Source organism: Vulpes lagopus, chromosome 3 (assembly GCF_018345385.1).
Source record: "Vulpes lagopus strain Blue_001 chromosome 3, ASM1834538v1, whole genome shotgun sequence".
NCBI classification, from domain to species: Eukaryota; Metazoa; Chordata; class Mammalia; order Carnivora; family Canidae; genus Vulpes; species Vulpes lagopus.
Genome location: NC_054826.1, coordinates 96,437,611 through 96,456,829, shown reverse-complemented (window position 1 = coordinate 96,456,829; position 19,219 = coordinate 96,437,611). Strand labels below are relative to the sequence as shown.

The window sequence follows — 19,219 nt, the reverse complement described above, 5'->3', positions numbered from 1 at the left end:
ATTTGAAGAAATGATTCTCTCTTTTTTTTTAAGATTTTATTTGAGAGAGAAAGAGGACATGTGAGCATAAGCAGGAGGGAGAGGGAGAAGGAGAATCTCAAGCAGACTGTGCTACACGCAGAGCCTTGTGCGAAGCTCGATCCTACAACCTCAAGATCATGATCTGAGCCAAAACCAAGAGTCAGGCACTTAGCCAACTAAGCCATCCACCCAGGTGCCCCTGAAGAAACACTTCTAGAAAGTGCTTTCCCTGAGGCAGGACCCAGTTGACCAGATTCTGGGGTTTCAAACCTTGTGTCTGATTGTAGCCTTGGCACATACTTGCCCTTCCAGATCCCTAGATCTCAGTCCTGACACCTCCCTTCTGTTTTCTCACCAGGTCAGCGCTTATTCGGGGAGACCATCTTAGGGCTCACCCAAGGCTCCGTCTCCGACCTCCTGGCTCGCCCAAAGCCCTGGCACAAGCTCAGTCTGAAGGGACGGGAGCCTTTTGTCCGGATGCAGCTATGGCTGAATGACCCCAACAACGTGGAGAAGCTGATGGACATGAAACGCATGGAAAAGAAAGGTAAGCCCCACTGCCTGCTCTGGCCACTTGCTTTCTCATCTTTGAATGCACTGCTTCTCTTAAAGCCTTTGTGCAGAGCTGGTGAGGGACATTTATCTGTGGCCAGATCACTGTCAGGCAGGGCAAAGGTTTTTTTGACAATCATCAGTTGATGAGTACCTACGAGGACTGGGGAGATTTGTGACTGCTTCTCCCCAGGGGACTGAACCCAAATACATTTTAGCTTTGGGGGGCACTCTTGACAGTTCATCGTTGCCCGCGCAGTCACCATACCTTTTTCCTTCTTCAAGGCCACCAAGAAGTTAGCATCACAGCACAGCGCTCCATGGTGGCCCATTTGTGTATTGTCTCTGTCTTGGTGGGTACATGGGGTAGTAGATCTCGGGCACATGTACCACATGCCAGGGGCTTCCATACCATATCTTATCAGAGAGATCATTAATAAACACATTTGTAGACAAGGAAAACTCGGGTTCAGAGAAGCTAGGCACCTCCATGAAGGGTCACCCAGCCCAGCAAACAGAGGAGCAAATTCCTTCCAGAACAGGTCTCTCTTGCTATTTCTTCATAGTCTGTGGGGCTGTGTAGGATTCAGACTTCTTGAGCCCTCTTGAATGTTGATCCAAATTCTTACTACACTCTGGAGGCCACAACACAGGGGAGATCCCAAGGCGGGAGCAAGTAGTATCTGCCCAGTCTCCTGGTTTGCTTCTCCCTGCTGCTCCCCATTAGTGGATCCTCCCCTGAGCACACAGAGTGGCTGATTCTGAATCCCTTAGACGTGGAGACAAGGCACTGGCCACCCGTGTGGCTGAGGCATATCTGAGCCAGGGGCTGGGCATGGAGCCCAGGCTTATATCCTCTTAGTTCACCGAGAGAGTCTGCTCTTCACCGCCAGCCTAGTGGCAGTGTTGTCACCCAGCCAGGACAAGGGCTAGGTCTCCAGAGAAAGCAAGCAGCGCTGGTGTCTCCTCCAGGAGCTCAGTGGGGCTGGGCCCTTAGATCACAAAGAGACTCCAGTCTCCAAGAGCCTTCTCTTTGCCAGGTGCTGTGCTGAGACACCCCCAACCCCCACCCCAGTCCAGACACAGCTCTGTCCAGCATTGGCGGATTCTGTAGCAAAGATGAGGCTCTGGTGTTGCGACACTTGCCTGATTTCAACAGCTGGCATAAGTAGGGAGCAGGAAACCAAGGTCACAGGCTATCAGCCTCTGGAGCTGCTACTCTCAGATGTGTGTTGTTTCCTGGTGCCCATACAGCAGGCTTCCACCACCCAGGGCCCTCCAGTGGACTATGGTCCACCCTCCGGTGCATAGAGCAAGGCTCTGACCTAGGCCACAGCCCTTTGGGCAGCCACAGGCGCCTGGTGCCATATCACACCCAAAAGTTTTTTTTAACTTTCTACCTTAGGAAATTTCAAACAAAAAAAGTAAAAAGGTATCACGAACCCAATATATCCATTACCAAGAGTCAGTGATTATGAGCGCCCACCAAGCAATTTTAAAGCCTTCTGCACTCTCTCCAAAGGCAGTGTCTGCAAACTTGAGCTCTGTGTGGCTGCTGCTCCCAGTGCCAGGGAGCCCCCTCCTGTGCCAGCCCTCCAAGGCCACCCCCTGAACAGCCCCCCAGTGCTGCAGGCATCAGGAGCAGGACAGCCTTGGTTCTACCACCCCCTGGTGTGTGTCTCCTAGTAGGCCACTAGGAAAGGACCCTTGCCCCCACAAGTAGATCTTTGAGGGCTCCCTAGGCCTCTGCTCCTTCAACGTGGGCTCTGGGCGCCATCTTGTGTTACAAAAGAGTTACTGTTCCAGCCGGGCCCAGGCTGCTCCTCGTATCCCAAGGTCCCTAAAAGCAGCTGTGGCCTCACTGTCTTCTCCCTCTAGCAGGGATGCTCACTAGAGGAGCCTTCCCCCAGACACAACAGTGGTTGAGCCAGACATCCTGTGGTTGATAGCACTTCCTGTGATTTCCACCTGTTACTGGCTGTCCACCCAGTGGGAGCGGCCGGCTGGACAGACCACACCAGGCTTGTTTCTTTCTGGCCACTCACTGCATCATACTCCTTTTCTTTGGGGGAAGATATGCCTTTTCAGCTGCGTTCCTAAACATAATCATAAATTGGCAAGTCAGCTAAGGAGCTCCCTGGTCTAATTTTCTGCCTCTGTAGAATGAGGCCATAGAGTGACGTGAACTTCTTCAGGTTGTGAGATCAGAAAGAACATACTGAGTATAACGACCAGCACGCGTAACTGCTCAGTAGATGAGTTTTGAAGATAAGTCAGGTTCCTTTAAAATAGACGAAAGCCTGTCATGCTCCCAGTCTAGACTGGATGGAAAACTCTGCACTGGGTAATTCAGCCTGTAGGGTTCCCATATGCACTGTGCTTCCTTCTCTTCCCAAGCAGAAAGATTGTGCCGCTTCTCCCGTTGGCTCGAATCCTTTTTGCTCTCCTCCCCTCCTACTACCTTTCCTGTAAACGTTTTGTGTCCACCCTGGTCTGCCTTCTGCTTTCTGTCCCTTTATGAGATGGCCCTTGAACCAACCTGTTCACACAGCCCCTGGACGCACACAGGCACCACCTGGGCTAGCTCATGGGCTCCTCTCCCCACTGGCTGTAGAGGGACCCTGACAATCCAGAGGCTTCTCCTCTGACATTTATTTGTGCCCCAAATGTCAGTGCTGCCAAAGGGTGTGTCCGTGGCTTGTCACGTCTCCCCAGCTGTGGGGTGGGGGCGCTGGCTGCCATCAGACAGGACAGAGCAGGCATCACCGCCCAGAGCAGACGTAGGTCAGACCTCACATCTGTCACTTAGCAGTTGTGTGGCCTGAGGCAGATCATCTCACTCCGAGGCTTCGGTTTCTTCATCTGTCCGCAGGGATGGTGACAGTCCCTCTCCTGGGGCGTAACTGGGAGGACTGCGCAACACATGGTGGCTGCTGCTGCTGCTACTGCTGCTACAACAGCCACTCGTCCTCCCACCTGCTGCTCGAATTCAATAATACTATGCCCCATCTTCCATTGGTTCTAAGAAGTTTAAAGGAATTCTCAGACCATATTCCAAGCTAATCCACTAGAAAGCTCTCTATGGATGACTCATTTGCTGGAGAAGTCCGAATGGTTTTTTTAATTGAAGCATAGTGGGGAACGGGCGACGTGTGAGGGCAGAGGAGGCAGGTGAAGCCCCAACAGCATAGAACAGAGAACTTGAATCTGGAGGTGCGTCCCCTTTCCTTCGCAGCTGCCTGCTGCCCACTACCCCCTCCAGTCCTCCCACATGTGTAAAAGCCACATCAAGAGCATGAGGACCCTGCTCTTCCCCAGCTGCTGGGCTGCTGCGCTGTGTCCTGTCGCCCCTTCCAGAGCAGGTGCATCTTCCCAGAGTACTATGCACCCTCCATCCACCTCCTCTTCTCTCCTGGGCTGAGCCCTCCCTACTGGGCTCCTTCTAGCGGCTGTTTCTAGTGCCCCTTGTCTCCCTCACCCACCAGCCTCCTGTCACTTTCAACTTTTTCTCAAGACCACAGCCCCTGGACTGCTTTCTTCCCCCATAACTATGTCCTGCCTCATCCAGGGAGATTTCAAAACTGATTTTCTGCCCCCATCCTCCCCAGCTTCTGGGACCTGAGGATCCCAGCTCTCCATGGGTGGTATCACCCCAGATCTGGGTCCTAGCTTCAGCGGGTACCCTGCTCTTCTCCCCACTCCTGGCCACCCCTGTCCACCACCACTCTCATGGCTCGGTCCTATCACTTCAGATCACCTTTCCTCCTGCCTTCCCTCCTCCATCAGGAGAACGTAGCCCACCAGCTTTCCCACCTCAGTCCCCGGAGGCTTGTGTCTACCTGCAGCTCCCCACCCCCAGCCTGCCTCCTGATGCACCTGTGGTGCTTGTCTCTCTCACCTGTACCTGCAGCTCTCTCCCCTCAGCTTTGGCAACACTGTCAGCTTGCTCTCGTCTTTAAATCCGCCCTCAGCCCCGGATTTCCCTTCTAGAAGCCATACTACCTCTGGCTGTTCTTTTACATTTAGGCATCTTAAAATAATAACTCATGCTCACTGCCTTCACCTCCTCAACTCCTGTCCCACACTCCCCCTACAGCCGCCTGGCTTCTACTCCCACAGCTCCACTGTGCCCATTCACCATGCTCTCCAGTTACATCCTAACCGCTAAAGCCAGAGGCCCTCCTGGGTCCTCGTCAGACTCTGCAGCAGACACTGTCGATCATCTCTCCTCACTCATCCCTTCTCTCCCACCATTGTCTCCTGGTTTTCCTCCCATCATGGCTGCTTTTTCCTGGGGTGGGGACGGTCCACTCTGCCCGTGGGTGTCCCTCAGGGTGCCATTCTCAGCCCTGGTCTTTGTCCTCCATGGCACAGACTGCAACCTCAGTTTCCGTTCCAGTCCAAAATCCCTCTTCCTAGCCCAGACTGTTCTTCTGAGCTGTATACCTGCCTGTCCCCCTGCCTACAGGACATCTCCATGTGGGCAACCCAGAGACCCCACCAACTCCACCATTCCAAGATCAAATCACTGTCTTCTCCCTTCTTCTGTGGCACCCAACCCAAAAACACTGGTGCCCCCCTTACCTCCCAGCCTGAAACCACGCAGCTCCTCCGTTCTCCATTCCCTCAGGAATCTGTCCCCCACTCCTGTCAGCTCTGGCCCTTACCACCTCCATGCCCTTTGCTTCTTTCCAGCCCCACCACCACCTCCCTGGTCTTGATCTTTATCTCTTACCTCCTAACTGAGCATCTTCCTGCAAGCCCTCCCATCTACTTCATCCTCCTAACTGCAGCCAGAACAGCCTTTCCAGAAGGCGTATAGCTGATCATATCATTCCCCTGACTAAAGCCTTTTTATTTCTTCCCACTGACTTTATGGTCAAGTCCAAACTTCCGGCCTACCCAAACTCTGCCCATCTCTCCAGCTCCTCCATCCCCCTCCACACACCCATGTGTATGCGCATGCGCACCTCCCCCTCCCCCCCTCCAAACTGTGCCATCCTATGCCCCTGGGTCTTTGCACGTGCTGGTCCTACTTTCTGGAACAGCCCCCTACCATCTTCAACCTCATCGCTATTTTTTTCTGGTTAATCACTCCTTGGCCTTCAAGATTCTCATGGAAAGCCTCCCTTGATCTCTCTCCAGTCCCCTGTGCCTGCCTCCCTCACTGCATTCTACTGGGGTCATTTCTCTGCATCTACATTTCTCTGCATCCCCCACTAAGCCATTAGGCTGGACAGCCAGCCACCTCACATTACAACAGAGCAGGTCCTCGATGAGTATGTGTTGGGTTTTCCAAACAGTCCTAGTCCAAGTGTTGTGAGACACTCTTGGGAGAGCAGGACAGAACAGCCGGCTGGCACAGTCTATGCAAAAGTAACTGTGAGCTGACGGGGCACCACGGTGCTCTGAGGGGGTCAGGGGCTTGGGTGGACCTTGCAGCAGGGCCCGCAGCTCAGTCTGATTGCTCTCCTTCCCTCAGCATACATGAAGCGGCGGCACAGCTCGGTCAGTGACAGCCAGCCCTGCGAGCCCCCCTCCGTGGGCATCGACTACAGCCAGGGCGCCAGCCCCCAGCCCCAGCACCAGCTGAAGAAACCCCGAGTGGTGCTGGCTCCTGAAGAGAAAGAAGCTCTGAAACGAGCTTATCAGCAAAAGCCATACCCGTCACCAAAAACCATCGAAGAACTCGCCACCCAGCTCAACTTGAAAACCAGCACCGTCATCAACTGGTTCCACAATTACAGGTACGGACTGGCTTGGTCCGGCTCCACCCGGCTCTCGGCCCCGGCCAGGGCTCCAAGAGAGCGCACTGTCAGCCCTTGGGAAGAGTCTGGGCTACTCTGTCCTGCAGACAATGGCCATTAATGGTGCACACGGACAATGGCCTGGGGACTTGGCCCTGGCAGGCTAGGGACTAAAAGCCTGGTGTTTGGTCAGTTAGTCGGTTCTTTATCTTTCACTGGAGTTTTTAACTCCCAAGATATAGGGTCACGTGGTTAGAGAGAATCCATGTCTGCCATGGCCAGGAAAACAGTTATCACTTAGTAAGAGAGAATGTAGGCATCCATGATGCCATAGCGGCACATGTTTCTTAGTGGAGACCCAAAGGATCTCATACAGAATTATCTTCCAAATTAGTTTGATTAGTTTTGTAGATAAATAAATTGAGTCATGTGAGCTTTTGGGCAAGTTCACAAGTTAATGAAGATTTATTGAACATCTACCACATCTCCAGACACTGAGCCAAGTGTTTTAACCAGCACCATTCCACATGATCTTCACAATCATTTAAGGGACATAGTTCTACCTGCATTTTACAGGTGGAAGCCTAAAACTCATAGGGGTTAAGTAACTGACCGAGGCAGAAGGGCCTACTGCTCTCCCATAGAAAAAAACCTGCCTGGGGTAAAATATTTGTATTAGATCATGAAAATCCACTGACACATAATGGATTGTTGACCATAGCTGTAATCCAGACTTCCTCTGCTGGAAACCGAGACTTCCCAGTGGCCTGATAGGAAGATCTGCTTATTTAATGCCCTATAAGTGACCATCTCAGTTGCTGGTTCTCATCAGAATGTCATTTTCTCTAGACCCCAACAAAAATTGGAGCAGGTGTTCCTGGTTCTACCCAGGTGAAAAAGACTCGTGTAGCCAGTGCAGGTGGAGCACTTCTGGTTACTTAGCTGAAACAGCAGACAACAGAATACCCTAGACACTTGGGGGCCACAGGGAGGATCCAGTGTCTCTGGCTCTGCTGCAGTTTACCAAGTAAACTTGAGGCCCAGTACACCCCCCACCCTCACCCCCAGGTGCTAAGCAAAGTGGGAGGTTTTAAAATATTAGACGGGAGCCAAAATAATAGCTCTACTGCTGATGAAAGCTAGGTTAGCATTTGTAGCTTAGTGTGAGAGCCAAACAGACCTGCTACCTGACCCCTGGAACCAGGCAAGCTTACATGCATCATGGTAGCACTGTCCTCCACAGGCCTCCCTGTCTACGGGCTGACTCCCAGGATAGAAGAAGGTACATGAGCTGAGCACAACCACTTATTCATCCTAAATTTACTGATGAGATAAAACCAGAGGCAGAGCCAGGCTAGTAGGTACAATAATGGAGCTCCCTCTACAAGGAAGGAAAGTTTAAGAATAGTAGACAAGGGAAATGAAGGAGGATGAATGAGAACCTGGGCAGAGGTTCCCCCAGAGCCTCCCTTTGCCAGGTATTGTGCAATCCCATTTTCACTTTCTAGACACACAGGCACATTTGAATATATACTTTCGCATCTTCCGCAAGCTATGTCCATTTTAGTGCAAGTATGGGAACTCGAGATGGCTGAATATCTGGGTGAAGTTGCCACCAGTTCTACAAAACAGCTCCAGAAACCCATTTCCCCTGGCCTCACCAGGGTCACCTTTTTCCACAGATCGATCTCCCCTACAGGCCCCAGCTGAATGGTGGTCACTGCCTCCTGGCCAGGGCACATGCTCTCCAGGTTTCTCAGCTTCCGTCATTCATCTTGCTGACACCCATGGTAATGCCCGCTCCATCACAGGTGGTCAGCTGCTCACTGTGGAGAGGCCTCAAGTGTACATTTAACAGGAGCAAATTCAACTGTACACAGTCAAAAAAATAGAGAAGGGGGAGAAAGGAGGAGGAGCAGTAGAACCTCAAAACTCAGTAAATAAGCTCAGCTCCAGATCTGGAGTAGATGCTCAGTAAATGTTTTCTTTCAAAAATAACCATAACAAAGCAGGCTGGACTAAGACAGATGGAAGAACCAAGGGCAGAGATTTGTTTCAGCTGCAGAGATCCAGAAAAATACCCAGGAAGCAATATGAGATGTGCAGGGTCTTGAAAAAAGAACTGAAAAGAATTTTGCAAACCACAAAATAGGTCAGATGAGAAGTAGCATTAGGTCATTCAGAACTGGCATAAAGCCCAAAGAACTGAAGTCACTTGGTCACCCAGGAGGCAAAGTGCAGAGCAGAGAGTGAGTGAGTGCTCCATCCAGGGCTTTAGCTCCTCCAATTAAATGCTTAAAACAGAGACCAACTTAGCCTGATAGACCCCACAGAGCTTCAGATAAGAACTGGCACACATAGACTAAATCCCTAAGGAGGGGATCCCTGGGTGGCGCAGCGGTTTGGTGCCTGCCTTTGGCCCAGGGTGCGATCCTGGAGACCCGGGATCGAATCCCACGTCGGGCTCCCGGTGCATGGAGCCTGCTTCTCCCTCTGCCTGTGTCTCTGCCTCTCTCTCTCTCTCTGTGACTATCATAAATAAATAAAAAATTTAAAAAAAAATCTTAAAAAAAAAAAATCCCTAAGGAAGGGGATAGTTTCTCATTCTACAGGAGTTAAATAGGAGAAGTTCCCCCTCCCCCACCCTGCCCCATTCCACCAGCACCCACAGGGAATAACGGGGAAGGGGAAATCAATTTTTAGGCCCATTTTTACTTCCTCTTATCCTTTCACCCTCAGGGAAGTAGAAGTATCTTAGGGTGACCGTTTACCCAGGAACAGGGCCAGAAATGCCAGAACAGTATACCTACCACAGGACACCTGATCTCCTCCCAGAAGAGCAGGACCACCCAGTAGAAACTCTTCCAAGCCCTCAACACCATAGCATCTTGTGAATCTTGTGTGACTGGCCTGAAAACAAGATCCGCTCCTAGGACCTGGTCTTTATAGATCAGAAGATAATATTTTTTCATGGACATGGAGAAAAATCTAGACTAAGGAGAATGTCTCCTATCAGCTGAGCATAGAATATGTGCCAGGACTGAGCCAGGAGCACTACAGATGTGTCCTCTCATCAGATCCTCAGATGAGCTGCTGAGGGTGGCAGCCAGAATGCCAGGCCCCACGCAGGAAATTGTCCCTTCCTTCCCCCTCCCCCCAGCCCTTTTACCTCAGGCTTAGCACCTACCGACAGATTCTATCATTCAAAAGGCAGGTAAAGGGTCTGAATAGTCCCCTCTTTTCCCTGGGCCTACTTTGTGTCTTACATAATACACCAATATTTTATTCTTCACATCTCTGCAAGGAAGATGCTATTCTCCACATTTTTCAGATAAGAAATCTGAAGCTCAAAACAGTTCAGGACCTTTTTTTCTAAGCGGTGTCGCTAGTAAGTTTACAAAGCCAGATTTCAAACCCAGGTTGGCCTGGTTCCATAAAGCCTGTGCTCTATTCTGGGCCACTCTGCCCCCTGGGACTCAGTGGTAGATCTTTGGCCTGCCCATCTAGCCTCCCACCTACCCAGCCAGGATGGGATGGGATTTAGGTGTTCACCCCAACTGGCATTCTTGGCTTCCAAGGAGCCTGAAAGGCAGCAGAGTAGGCTTGCCCTCACAGCACAGTGCCCAGGAACATATTGACAAGGGTCTGCACTGCACAGGCCCCTGTGATAGCCCCAGAGAAGGAGGAGGGAACTCCTGGGTAGGAGGGGGCTGTTCTGCAGTTCTCACTCAGAAACTATTCTCAGAACAAGGGTCAGAGTTCAGGCTGTACAGGGAGCATATAACAATGTGAACACATCACCACCACCAGGGTTCTGATATAAAAACTACAGCCAGATTTCCCCCTGGCTTCAACACTCCCCACGTCCAACACAAGGCCTGGCACGTAGTGGGTTCTCAAAATATGTTACCTCTACTGGGTTCTATGTACTGCAGAAAATATTTTCATTGCATGCCTAACCCAAGGTCTTTTGGCAGGCCCAGTTTCTGCCAAACAGTCGGCTTCGTGCTTAATCTATACGTGAGAATGGTCTTCCACTAGCAGTTGGCACGTTGATCAGAGGCTTTTAAGCTCTCTGGAATAACCACCTAGAGAGACTTCTGATTGAGCCTAGAACTGTGAGCCCATGGAAGGAGAAACTTCTGGCACAAAAACAGACTTAAGAGGAACCCTTTCTTGATGTCACCAAGGGCCCAAAAACAGGGAAGGCCAGGGCGCATTTGTAGCAGTTTCCTTCAGACTCAACAAAGGAGATCACACATTCCCGGGTAGGCAGGACTCAGCTTGATTTCGACGTGCTTGATATGTTGGAGCACATATCTGGTCTCCTTCCCGCTTGATGGAAAGTGACCCTTCCCTGCTCTTCTCCTCTTGGAGGAGGGAACTGGTTGAAACCTAATTCGGTGGAACCTTGCCTGGGCCCTAACCCCTGACCTGTGTGGCTCAGAGACCACAACTGAAGTTTTTCGGTTTGGGCACTGTCTACCCACTGGTTCTCCCATGAAGTCCTGATGAGGGAGCGGTGGTTACCCTCCATCCTGCATTTCCATCTCCTAGTCCAGTCAGCGTTTATTACTGTGTCCCAAGCACCATGCCGGCGCCGGGTGTGCAGAGAATGGGACCTGCCATCCACAGCCGGCTCGGAGGGAAGGAGCCACTGAACAAGTCACACGGGGCGCCGTCCTCGTGGGACAGAGGGGCTGGCACCACCCAAGGGCCGACTCGGGCACAGGCGCCGAGCTGGGGGGAGTTCGAGCCCTGCCCAGCGCCCCGCTCACGGCGCCCTACCGCTTGTGTCTCGCAGGTCTCGGATCCGCAGAGAACTGTTCATTGAGGAGATTCAGGCCGGGAGCCAGGGCCAGGCCGGGGCCAGCGACTCCCCGTCGGCCCGAAGCAGCCGGGCGGCGCCCAGCTCGGAGGGCGACAGCTGCGACGGCGTGGAGGCCGCCGAGGGCCCGGGCGCCGCGGACGCCGAGGAGTCGGGCGGCCCCGCGGCCGCCGCCAAGTCTCAGGGAGGGCCAGCCGAAGCGGCCGTGGCCCCGGAGGAGCGGGAGGAGGCGCCGAGGCCGGCGGAGAAGGCGCAGCCGCCGCCCTCGGGGGCCCCGGCCCCGGAAGACGCGGAAGAGGAGGGCCGGCCCCGGCCGCCCCCGCCGCCCCCGCCGCCGCCCGAGGGCCCAGCCGACGGCCCGGGGCCCGTGCCAAACCCCGCCGCCGCCGCCGCCGCCGCCGCCGCCACGCCCGCGGGGGAGGACGCCGCTACCTCAGCCGCCCCGCCGGCGGAGGGCCCCTGCCGGGCCCGGGACGGCGCCGACAGGAGTTCCGCTTTGCCAAGCACCAGCGCGCCGGCGGCCGCCCGCAGGGCCAGCTCGCTGCAGAGCCTCTTCGGCCTCCCGGAGGCGGCGGGCGCCAGGGACTCTCGAGACAACCCCCTGAGGAAGAAGAAGGCCGCGAACTTGAACAGCATAATCCACCGCCTGGAGAAGGCCGCCAGCCGGGAGGAGCCCATCGAATGGGAGTTCTGAGAGGGCGCCGCCCGCCAGTCCCGCCGCGCCGGGCCGGGCCGAGCCGCGCCGAGCTGGGCCGAGCCGGGCGGGGCCGAGCTGGGCTGAGCCGGGCCGAGCCGGGCCGAGCCGGGCCGAGCTTGGCCGAGCCGGGCGGGGCCGAGCTGGGCTGAGCCGGGCCGAGTCTGGCCGAGCCCTGCCGAGTCTGACCGAGCCGAGCTGGGCCGAACCTGGCCGAGCCGGGCCGGGCCGGGCCAGGCCGGGCAGAGGGGCGGGCGCCGACTCCGCGGCCTGGACCGTGTTGCGCACTTACCGCCCTGCGGGCCACAGGGCAAAATCGCCATAGGCCAAGGTGCATATAGAAAACAAAGGAGCATTAAGCCCAATCTATGTCGTGTTTTCAAGGAAGAAAACGGAAATGTGTAGTCGAGCTTTTTTGTACCCTGAAGTGTTTTTTTTATTGCCCTAAGTGATTTCCACAGGTTCTGGAATAACTCTTACAGCTTTGCCTTGCGCCCTCCTCTTTCGTGTGGGCTTTAAAAAAAAAAAATCAAACCCACATATTAAAAGGGGGCTTTTTATCTGCCATCTAATGGCTTCAGAGCGATAATACACTATTATCTTCTTAAACCAGGAAAAAAAGGGGGGAGGGGGGATTTTTCAGAAAAATTAAAAAAGAAAGTTTTTGTAGCTGTTCAGTTGCCACTAAGAGATTGCACAGTCAAACCGACTCTAAACACACTAGTTTGGATTCCTAAATATTTTCAAGTAAAGAATCTTCTCGTTTGAAACTTTGAATTAAAATAAAACACATTTACTCCACATATTTTTTAACGAAAAGAGAAGTCACATCAGGAAACTATCTGATTTTGTGGTAGCTGACGTAGTGTTTTCTTGTACGTGAATAGAATCCTGACATGTAGTGCACATTGATCCATAGCTTTAACTGACTCTGGGCTTTTGCTGGCCAGAGTCTGTTTAATACACTCCATTCTAGGCCAAATCAGGACAAAAAGAAAAGATCCGAATCTAGGTATTTTATAATCTGCTTTTTAACCTCTAACCGCAGAGCACGCTGATCAGACCTCATATCTCGGAGGTTTAGGAGACAAGTTAGAACTGTAGCATGTCCCCGTTCATTCTGTTTAATTTATGGTGTCTACGTCTGTGTTAATGCGTCTGCACACGTGCGAGCATGTAAAGCAAGGAGGAAAGAGTGGGCCGCCCAGGTGGCAGCAGGCAGTCGGGGGGCCACAGGGGCCCACCCTGCGTAGTCAGCAGGCTTTCCTTGGCACAGAAGGCAGCACACCGCACTGCACTCTCCCGGGCGCCTGATGGACTGAGCCCCACCAGGGGCCGCTGCTCCCCGGGCCTGGGCAGGGCTCTTGCGCACGCGCTCTCTCTCTCTCTCTCTCTCTCCCTCCCTCCCTCCCTCTCTCCCCCTCTTTCTCCCTCTCTCTCTCTCCCCCTGTCTCCTTGCCCCCTGACCCCCACCCTGCTCTTCCCACCACAAGCACTGAGGACTGTTGACGTTGTGGGAAGCTTCCTTCCCTGCGGAAGAGAGAACGTGGCAGTCTGGGCTCTGCTCCCACCCCTATAGAGGTGGCCCACAGTCACACCAAAACGTCGTTGCTCTTCACTTCCAGACCAGACCATTCATTTGGCCCTCCATTTATTCTGCCTCTTGGAACAGTTCTTTTATGCACAGTCTAGGGCAGTCTAAGTACAAATCAGAAGTCTAACTTGTCTCTGATTCCTCCTGTTGTCTATGTGTATATGCGTGAGAATAGAGGTGGATGAGAGTGTGCGTGTGTGCGTGTGTGCAATTTTATACGTCTGTGTATTTTCTTAAGTACCTGTGCACACATAGAGTGCATTACTGCCACCTTTTTTCAATAAGCTGTTTTATCAGTTATGGCTTCTACAAGTTTGCTAATTTAGACTCCTTTATTGCCATATCTTTAAACTAACAATAGATGATTTCGGTATATATATATATTTTTTTTTGCTTATTTATAGGTGCTGTATTTTATTATCTGATTGTTAGGAAGGGATGAAAGGGGCAAATATTCTTTAGAGGGATAGACTGCCGGCAGTATTGGGTATAATTTACAAGATGTAGTTGTCATACTGTATATTACTGATTGAAAACTTTTTGACCGTATTGTGTATCATTGAAACCTTTGTCTTAGGTCAACATCTTTGGATGGCATTTTAATGGTGCATTCATTATTTCTTAAGTTTAATTAATATTACCTTTTTTGATTTTGGGGGGGGTGGGAGGGAGTTATAATTTTCAAGGTATGCTCCCGCTATTACACCTCAGTGTGCTTGTATTAATTAACTTGTAGGACTTTGACTGTAAGATGTGAAACCACATTTCTTGCATGATGTTTTAGGAATTATGTAGTTCATTTACAGTCTTTTAACCTGCAACTGCAGCACTTAGTTCAAGTTTTCACAAATTTAAGAGTCACTACACTAAAAACAATGCCTTTTCATGAATGAGAAGTTTTCAGAAGGCTCTAGGAGGCTGGGAGGCAGGCTGTTTGTCTTTTGATGGTCGCATCATCTCTGAACTTGATACCTGGTTCAGTGAAGAGAGATTTCAAAATGGAGGAGCTTAAGGGGAAACAGATTAACATCTGGCTCGATTCAGGTGATTCAGGTGCGTTAAGAAGAGCGAATTTGCATTAGTGACCCCCTAGGACAGTGAGTAGCAGAGCCCCTGACAGTACTGTGGTGTCCTCTCCACGAAAACCTCGAGGGAATTTTGTCATCGTGTGTGATGAATCTCTGAATATCTGATTTTCATTAGAATTGAAAGCAGGGAGTTAACCAGAAATATTAGGCTAGTGTTTTAGTTTTAAAGGCATGACTGTTATTTACAAAGTTGTTAAATCTGAGGAAATTGAGAAAGTAGAGTTTTGTCCATCCTAGTGGCCAAATAGTAACAGTCTAAAACAGCCACTTTGGCTCTTCCAAGCGATTTAGTCCTTTTTGTTGGGTTTTGTTGATTTGTTAGTGTTTGTTTTGTTTTGCTTTTAACTAGGTTTTTGTTGATTTCCACTCTACCTTTTTTTTTTCCCCCAGACTTAACATCTGGGTGCTCGATACAATCAGTTGGTTAAAGTTTGCTTGCAGTTCTGTGTTTGTATTTTTTTCTCTATTTATTTTTTTTTAATTGTGATCCCAACCCTACAATCTTTTATGTTGAGCTTTCACTGTCTATAATACTTCTAAGAGCTGCCACTAAATAACAGAAACCTTCCAGGGGGTCAGGGGAGTGTCCCCCCTCCTCAGTTTGCACCCCTCAGTTTGAGCCTAAGGGTTGATCTTTCATCTTGATAAGCAATATTCAAGTGCCTTGAACAGCATCGTCTCGGGGAGGGGGGGCTTTACCTTCAGCTGGCTGGCATTCCAAGCAGTAGCTCCCACAGGCAGCCGACCTCGTCCTCTTTCTGCTCCATCAGTTTGAAAAGCTGATTTGTACCTCTCCCCTGGGGAAAACAGTTCTATATAAAACACTAACACTTAATTACAAGCCCCATTATACCATTTTAAATGGCTTCTTTTTGTTAATTGGAAGCAGTGTTCATAACTTAAGGTTTTTGCCATTACTTAGCTTGCTAAGTGGAGGCTCAGTGGAAGGGCGGTGTTCACGTTCAGTCTCTTGACCCCTGGTTCCCACCCACACTCCTTGTGGTGTATCTAGGATGGAAGGTGTGCAGGTTCTGTCCTAGACCTGTGTGCACTCGCTTCCACCGCCTGGCGCCTGGGGTACCCGCCAGCCTTGAACCTCTGGATCGGTCAGGATGTCTGGGATTTCCGTCCGTCAGACCGCTCTTCTTTAGAAAGCCTTGCCACAGTCAGCTAGCTCAACTCCGTGATTCTCAGAGCTGACTTCATGGTCCACAAACTATCCTGGGACGCAGGCTTAGAGAAGTCTGGAAGTGCCAGGATCTTGACTCATAGGACTACTATGAAACCATGGCCACTAGGTCTGTGAGAGTGACTGAGGCAAAAAGATGACAGTTGTGGCCTCCCCTGGGGACCGGTTCCCTGAACTTTCAGAGCACAGGTGCCTCCCTGCCTGATGTCCTTCCTTTTGGCATCTTTGTTTTCTCCCCATTTAAAAACCATCCTGTCTGACATGGACGTTCAGGTCTGCTGGTTTGTGGTCCAGACCCACAGTGCCCCAGAGCTTTAGGTTGAGTGTTTCTCTGTGGCTACAAGAGACCCTCCCTGTGTAACCCCACCCCCGGGCCCAGCCGGCCAGCCCTATAGGAAGGAAAGACCTTGCCTGCCTCCCTGACCAGAGCCACAGCAGTCATGCAGATGTGAGCAAACCAAGAGGAAGGCAGATGGTTATACTCTAATCTGAAGGAAAGCTCTGGTGGTGGCTGGTTGCCCTAAGATCATGCCCCAGTCATGCCCTAAGAGGTTGGGACAAGGGTCACCCCATGGCCTAGTCCACAGGCAGGTGCCTGCCTGGCAGGTGGACTGGGTATCTTTATTCCTCCTGAACCCCCGCCTTCTCTTGCAGCACTGGCCAATGAACTCTGTTGACATTCTATGCAACATTTCTCATCCCTTTCATTTTAGAAAAGCAAACCTCACTGAAGAAAGCAGAGAAGCCAGGAGGAGTATATGCACGCCCTCCTGGGATGAGCACAGAGTGAAACGGTGTTAGTGACTTACTCCATCTTGAGCTAGGGGACAACAGCCATTGCCTTAAATGCACTATGACAGGCGCCTCTCCACAGGCTGTAAAAACAAGAGTCTGCCTTCAGCCATCCCAGGGTGCCACTCTGGGAGGCCAGGAAGCCAGCTGTGCAGGGGAGACAGCAAGGTGAGGTTCAGGCACGTGTGGCCAGTGTGATGGGCTATTTGCCATGCCCCTCCCTGGATGTCCTCCCTCAGCACACTCCTCATCTGTGCTACCACTTGACATTCCTTCTCCTCCCGCTCCCCTCAGAAACACAAGGCACAAGCAGGCTCTTGGGGGTGGGTGGAGGAGGAGAGAGCACTAGAAGCATGGCATTCGTGAGTGTGTCTGGGCCTGGTGGGCAGGCTTCTTCCCCTCTTCCCTTTTGTGAGCACAGCATGGACAAGACAGCTGTGCTCCGCAAAGCACATGGATTTTTCTCTTGACTTCCACCTGTTCCTGACACTCTGACAGCTATTTCCTTTGCAGGCACGTGTGGTCTCGGGCCTCAGAGGGCCTTGCTCCGGCCTGCCTTTGCTTTCAGCCCGCTCCTGCTCAGCTGTTAAGATCCGTCAGAGCCATTCCCCTTGCCCTAGGCTGCCCCTAACTGGCCACGTGAGGACACCTCCCCAGGGTTCCTACCTGGCATTGGGAGACTCCATCCTTATTTGCCTCTGGCACCGGGATGCTGTGATTTCAGCTTTGCTGTGAGACCTCCTTTGGAAGCGTCTCCAGGACAATAGGGGAGATGGCCTTCCCCCCAACCTCCCACCCAGTCCGCAAACCCAGTCTTCGATCACGTGACTTTTCCCAAAAGAATATACCCGTTTCTATGCAGTGCAGAACAAAAACCCAGCCCTCAGAGCTGCTGACTAGACATGAGTCCACCGTCTCTGGTGGCCAGAGTGTTCTGGTGGAAAAGAATCAGAAGTGGGAACCTAAGGATTTGTGCCATCACGGTGTGCTTGGGCATTTGCCAGAAAAAGCCCACCCTTAGAAATCCCCCCTCCCCCAATGCTTTTGTGGTTTCACGTGGGCCTTGGTGGCAACAGGGGAACCTTCGTGAACCCCCCAAGAGCTCCCACCCCAAGTGACAAGATGGTGGCCTGGGCCTCCAACATGACAGACTTCCATTCCCTGGCTCGCTTGCTGAGGAAAGGGCCCAGTGTGAGGACAGGGTTTCCATTCCCACCAGTTTCTGCCTTTTCATAGATGAAAACTACTAGGAAACAAGTTCCCAGGGAAAGTTCCAGAAAGATCCAGCCTGTGAACCCTTAGAGATGTGCTGAAAGCAGAAGCCCAAACTATCCAGAGTGAATCAGGAAGGCAGAGGAGGGGCAAGGTGGGCAATAAGCTGGGCTTCCTGCCCCAGCAGCCCAGGAGCCTCATCCTCTCCAGGGAAGGAGGATATGCAGCTTCCCAGCCTCCCCCACCCACAGGCCCTGCCCGCACCTGCCCAGGCCTTGGGGCCATCTTTCCTCCACCTCCCCTCCAAAGATACTGTGACCACACTGTCAGTGGTATCTCCATTCTAATTTTTGCATGAAGTGACATTTAGCTTTAACAAGACATTTCCAAAGCGCCTAGTCTCCTCCGGAATGCTAACTTTAAAAGTTGGGCATTGTAGGCGAAGAATCCTAAAAAAGGCTAGTGAGAAAGAGGCATTAGGCTATGCATAAATGTGCACTTCCCCATCCCCCGTTATTAACCTTTGAAAATAACTTTTGAGTTGCTTTCCATGGGTCATTATAGTTTCTCCAGTAATGTTAGGTATAGTCTGTGTTCCTGTCCTTTCTGTAGTGCTTAGGCTTTTAATTTGTACCACAAAATATGCTATATGCTATGTATCAAGCTTTCTGTGATCAGAAAGGAAAGGTGCCTTATATCCCAATGTCACGGCTACATCCCTATGGAAAATAATCAGAAGCACAGAGTGTACGGAAGCGTTGGGACTTCCGTTGGTGAAACCAGACACCATTCAGCAAGATGCATTGAAAAAGTGGCACGGGGCTGCTTTTGTTTGAAAGTTCCTCTCCTTTTTTCATTTTTTTTCCATTTTTTCTTTGCTTTTTTCTTCTTTTCTTTTTTTTTTTTTTTTTTTTTTTGGTAGTTTGCTTTAAACAGAAAGCACTTAAGTAGATGACTATGTGTAAAAAAGCTCTGTGCAATAGAAATCATTTTTCTTCATTTTTAAGAGATAATGTATTGCACACCAAATGAACTCAAAGTAAGCTTTAGACCAGGACGATTCAGGTTGTGGATGAGTATGTTCACTGTAGTTCTGTTTGTTCATGAACTGAAGGGAAAACAGGCCTCCCCAGTCCCCGCAACCCTCATCTCAGCCTGCCTCTTGCTGACCACCCAGCTAGGTGTGCAGGGCCCCACAGGCCCCTGGCGGGAACCACTGGCTGGGTGGCGGGGTGGGGGGGTGGGGGTGAGGGGGGTGTTTGTGACTCAGCAGCTAAGAAACCCTCCCAAGTGTGAGACCACAGCCATCCCTTCCAGCACTTAACCTTTTCTCGTTGAGATGGATTGACTGCTACTGACCTGCCAGCGTGCGTGAGGATAATTATAAAAGGATGTTTCCTTGAGAAGAAAAAAAAAATTTATTTCTATCCTCTTCTATTTATTATTAGGTTAATCATTTAAGTTCTTATCAGGAGTGTATTGTTGTTTTGTGTTGTTGTTGC

General features: G+C 51.3%; 1 protein-coding gene across 8 annotated transcripts in view; it reads left to right on the top strand.

Annotated features, from left to right (window-relative positions):
• The window catches only part of CUX1 (cut like homeobox 1), a 363,660-nt gene that overhangs the window by 324,264 nt on the left and 20,177 nt on the right, over nt 1–19,219 (top strand). For 2 of the 8 annotated variants that reach the window (XM_041747112.1, XM_041747108.1), the window contains 3 exons: nt 380–568; nt 6,056–6,320; nt 11,125–11,946. The exons of 3 other annotated variants lie outside the window; for them this stretch is intronic. In XM_041747112.1, coding sequence (XP_041603046.1) covers nt 380–568; nt 6,056–6,320; nt 11,125–11,842 — 1,172 coding nt within the window. In that variant the 3' untranslated portion in view covers nt 11,843–11,946. Of the gene's footprint in view, nt 1–379; nt 569–6,055; nt 6,321–11,124; nt 11,952–19,219 lie in introns of those variants that run through there. 3 more of the 8 variants (XM_041747106.1, XM_041747105.1, XM_041747107.1) reach the window with 3 other exon arrangements.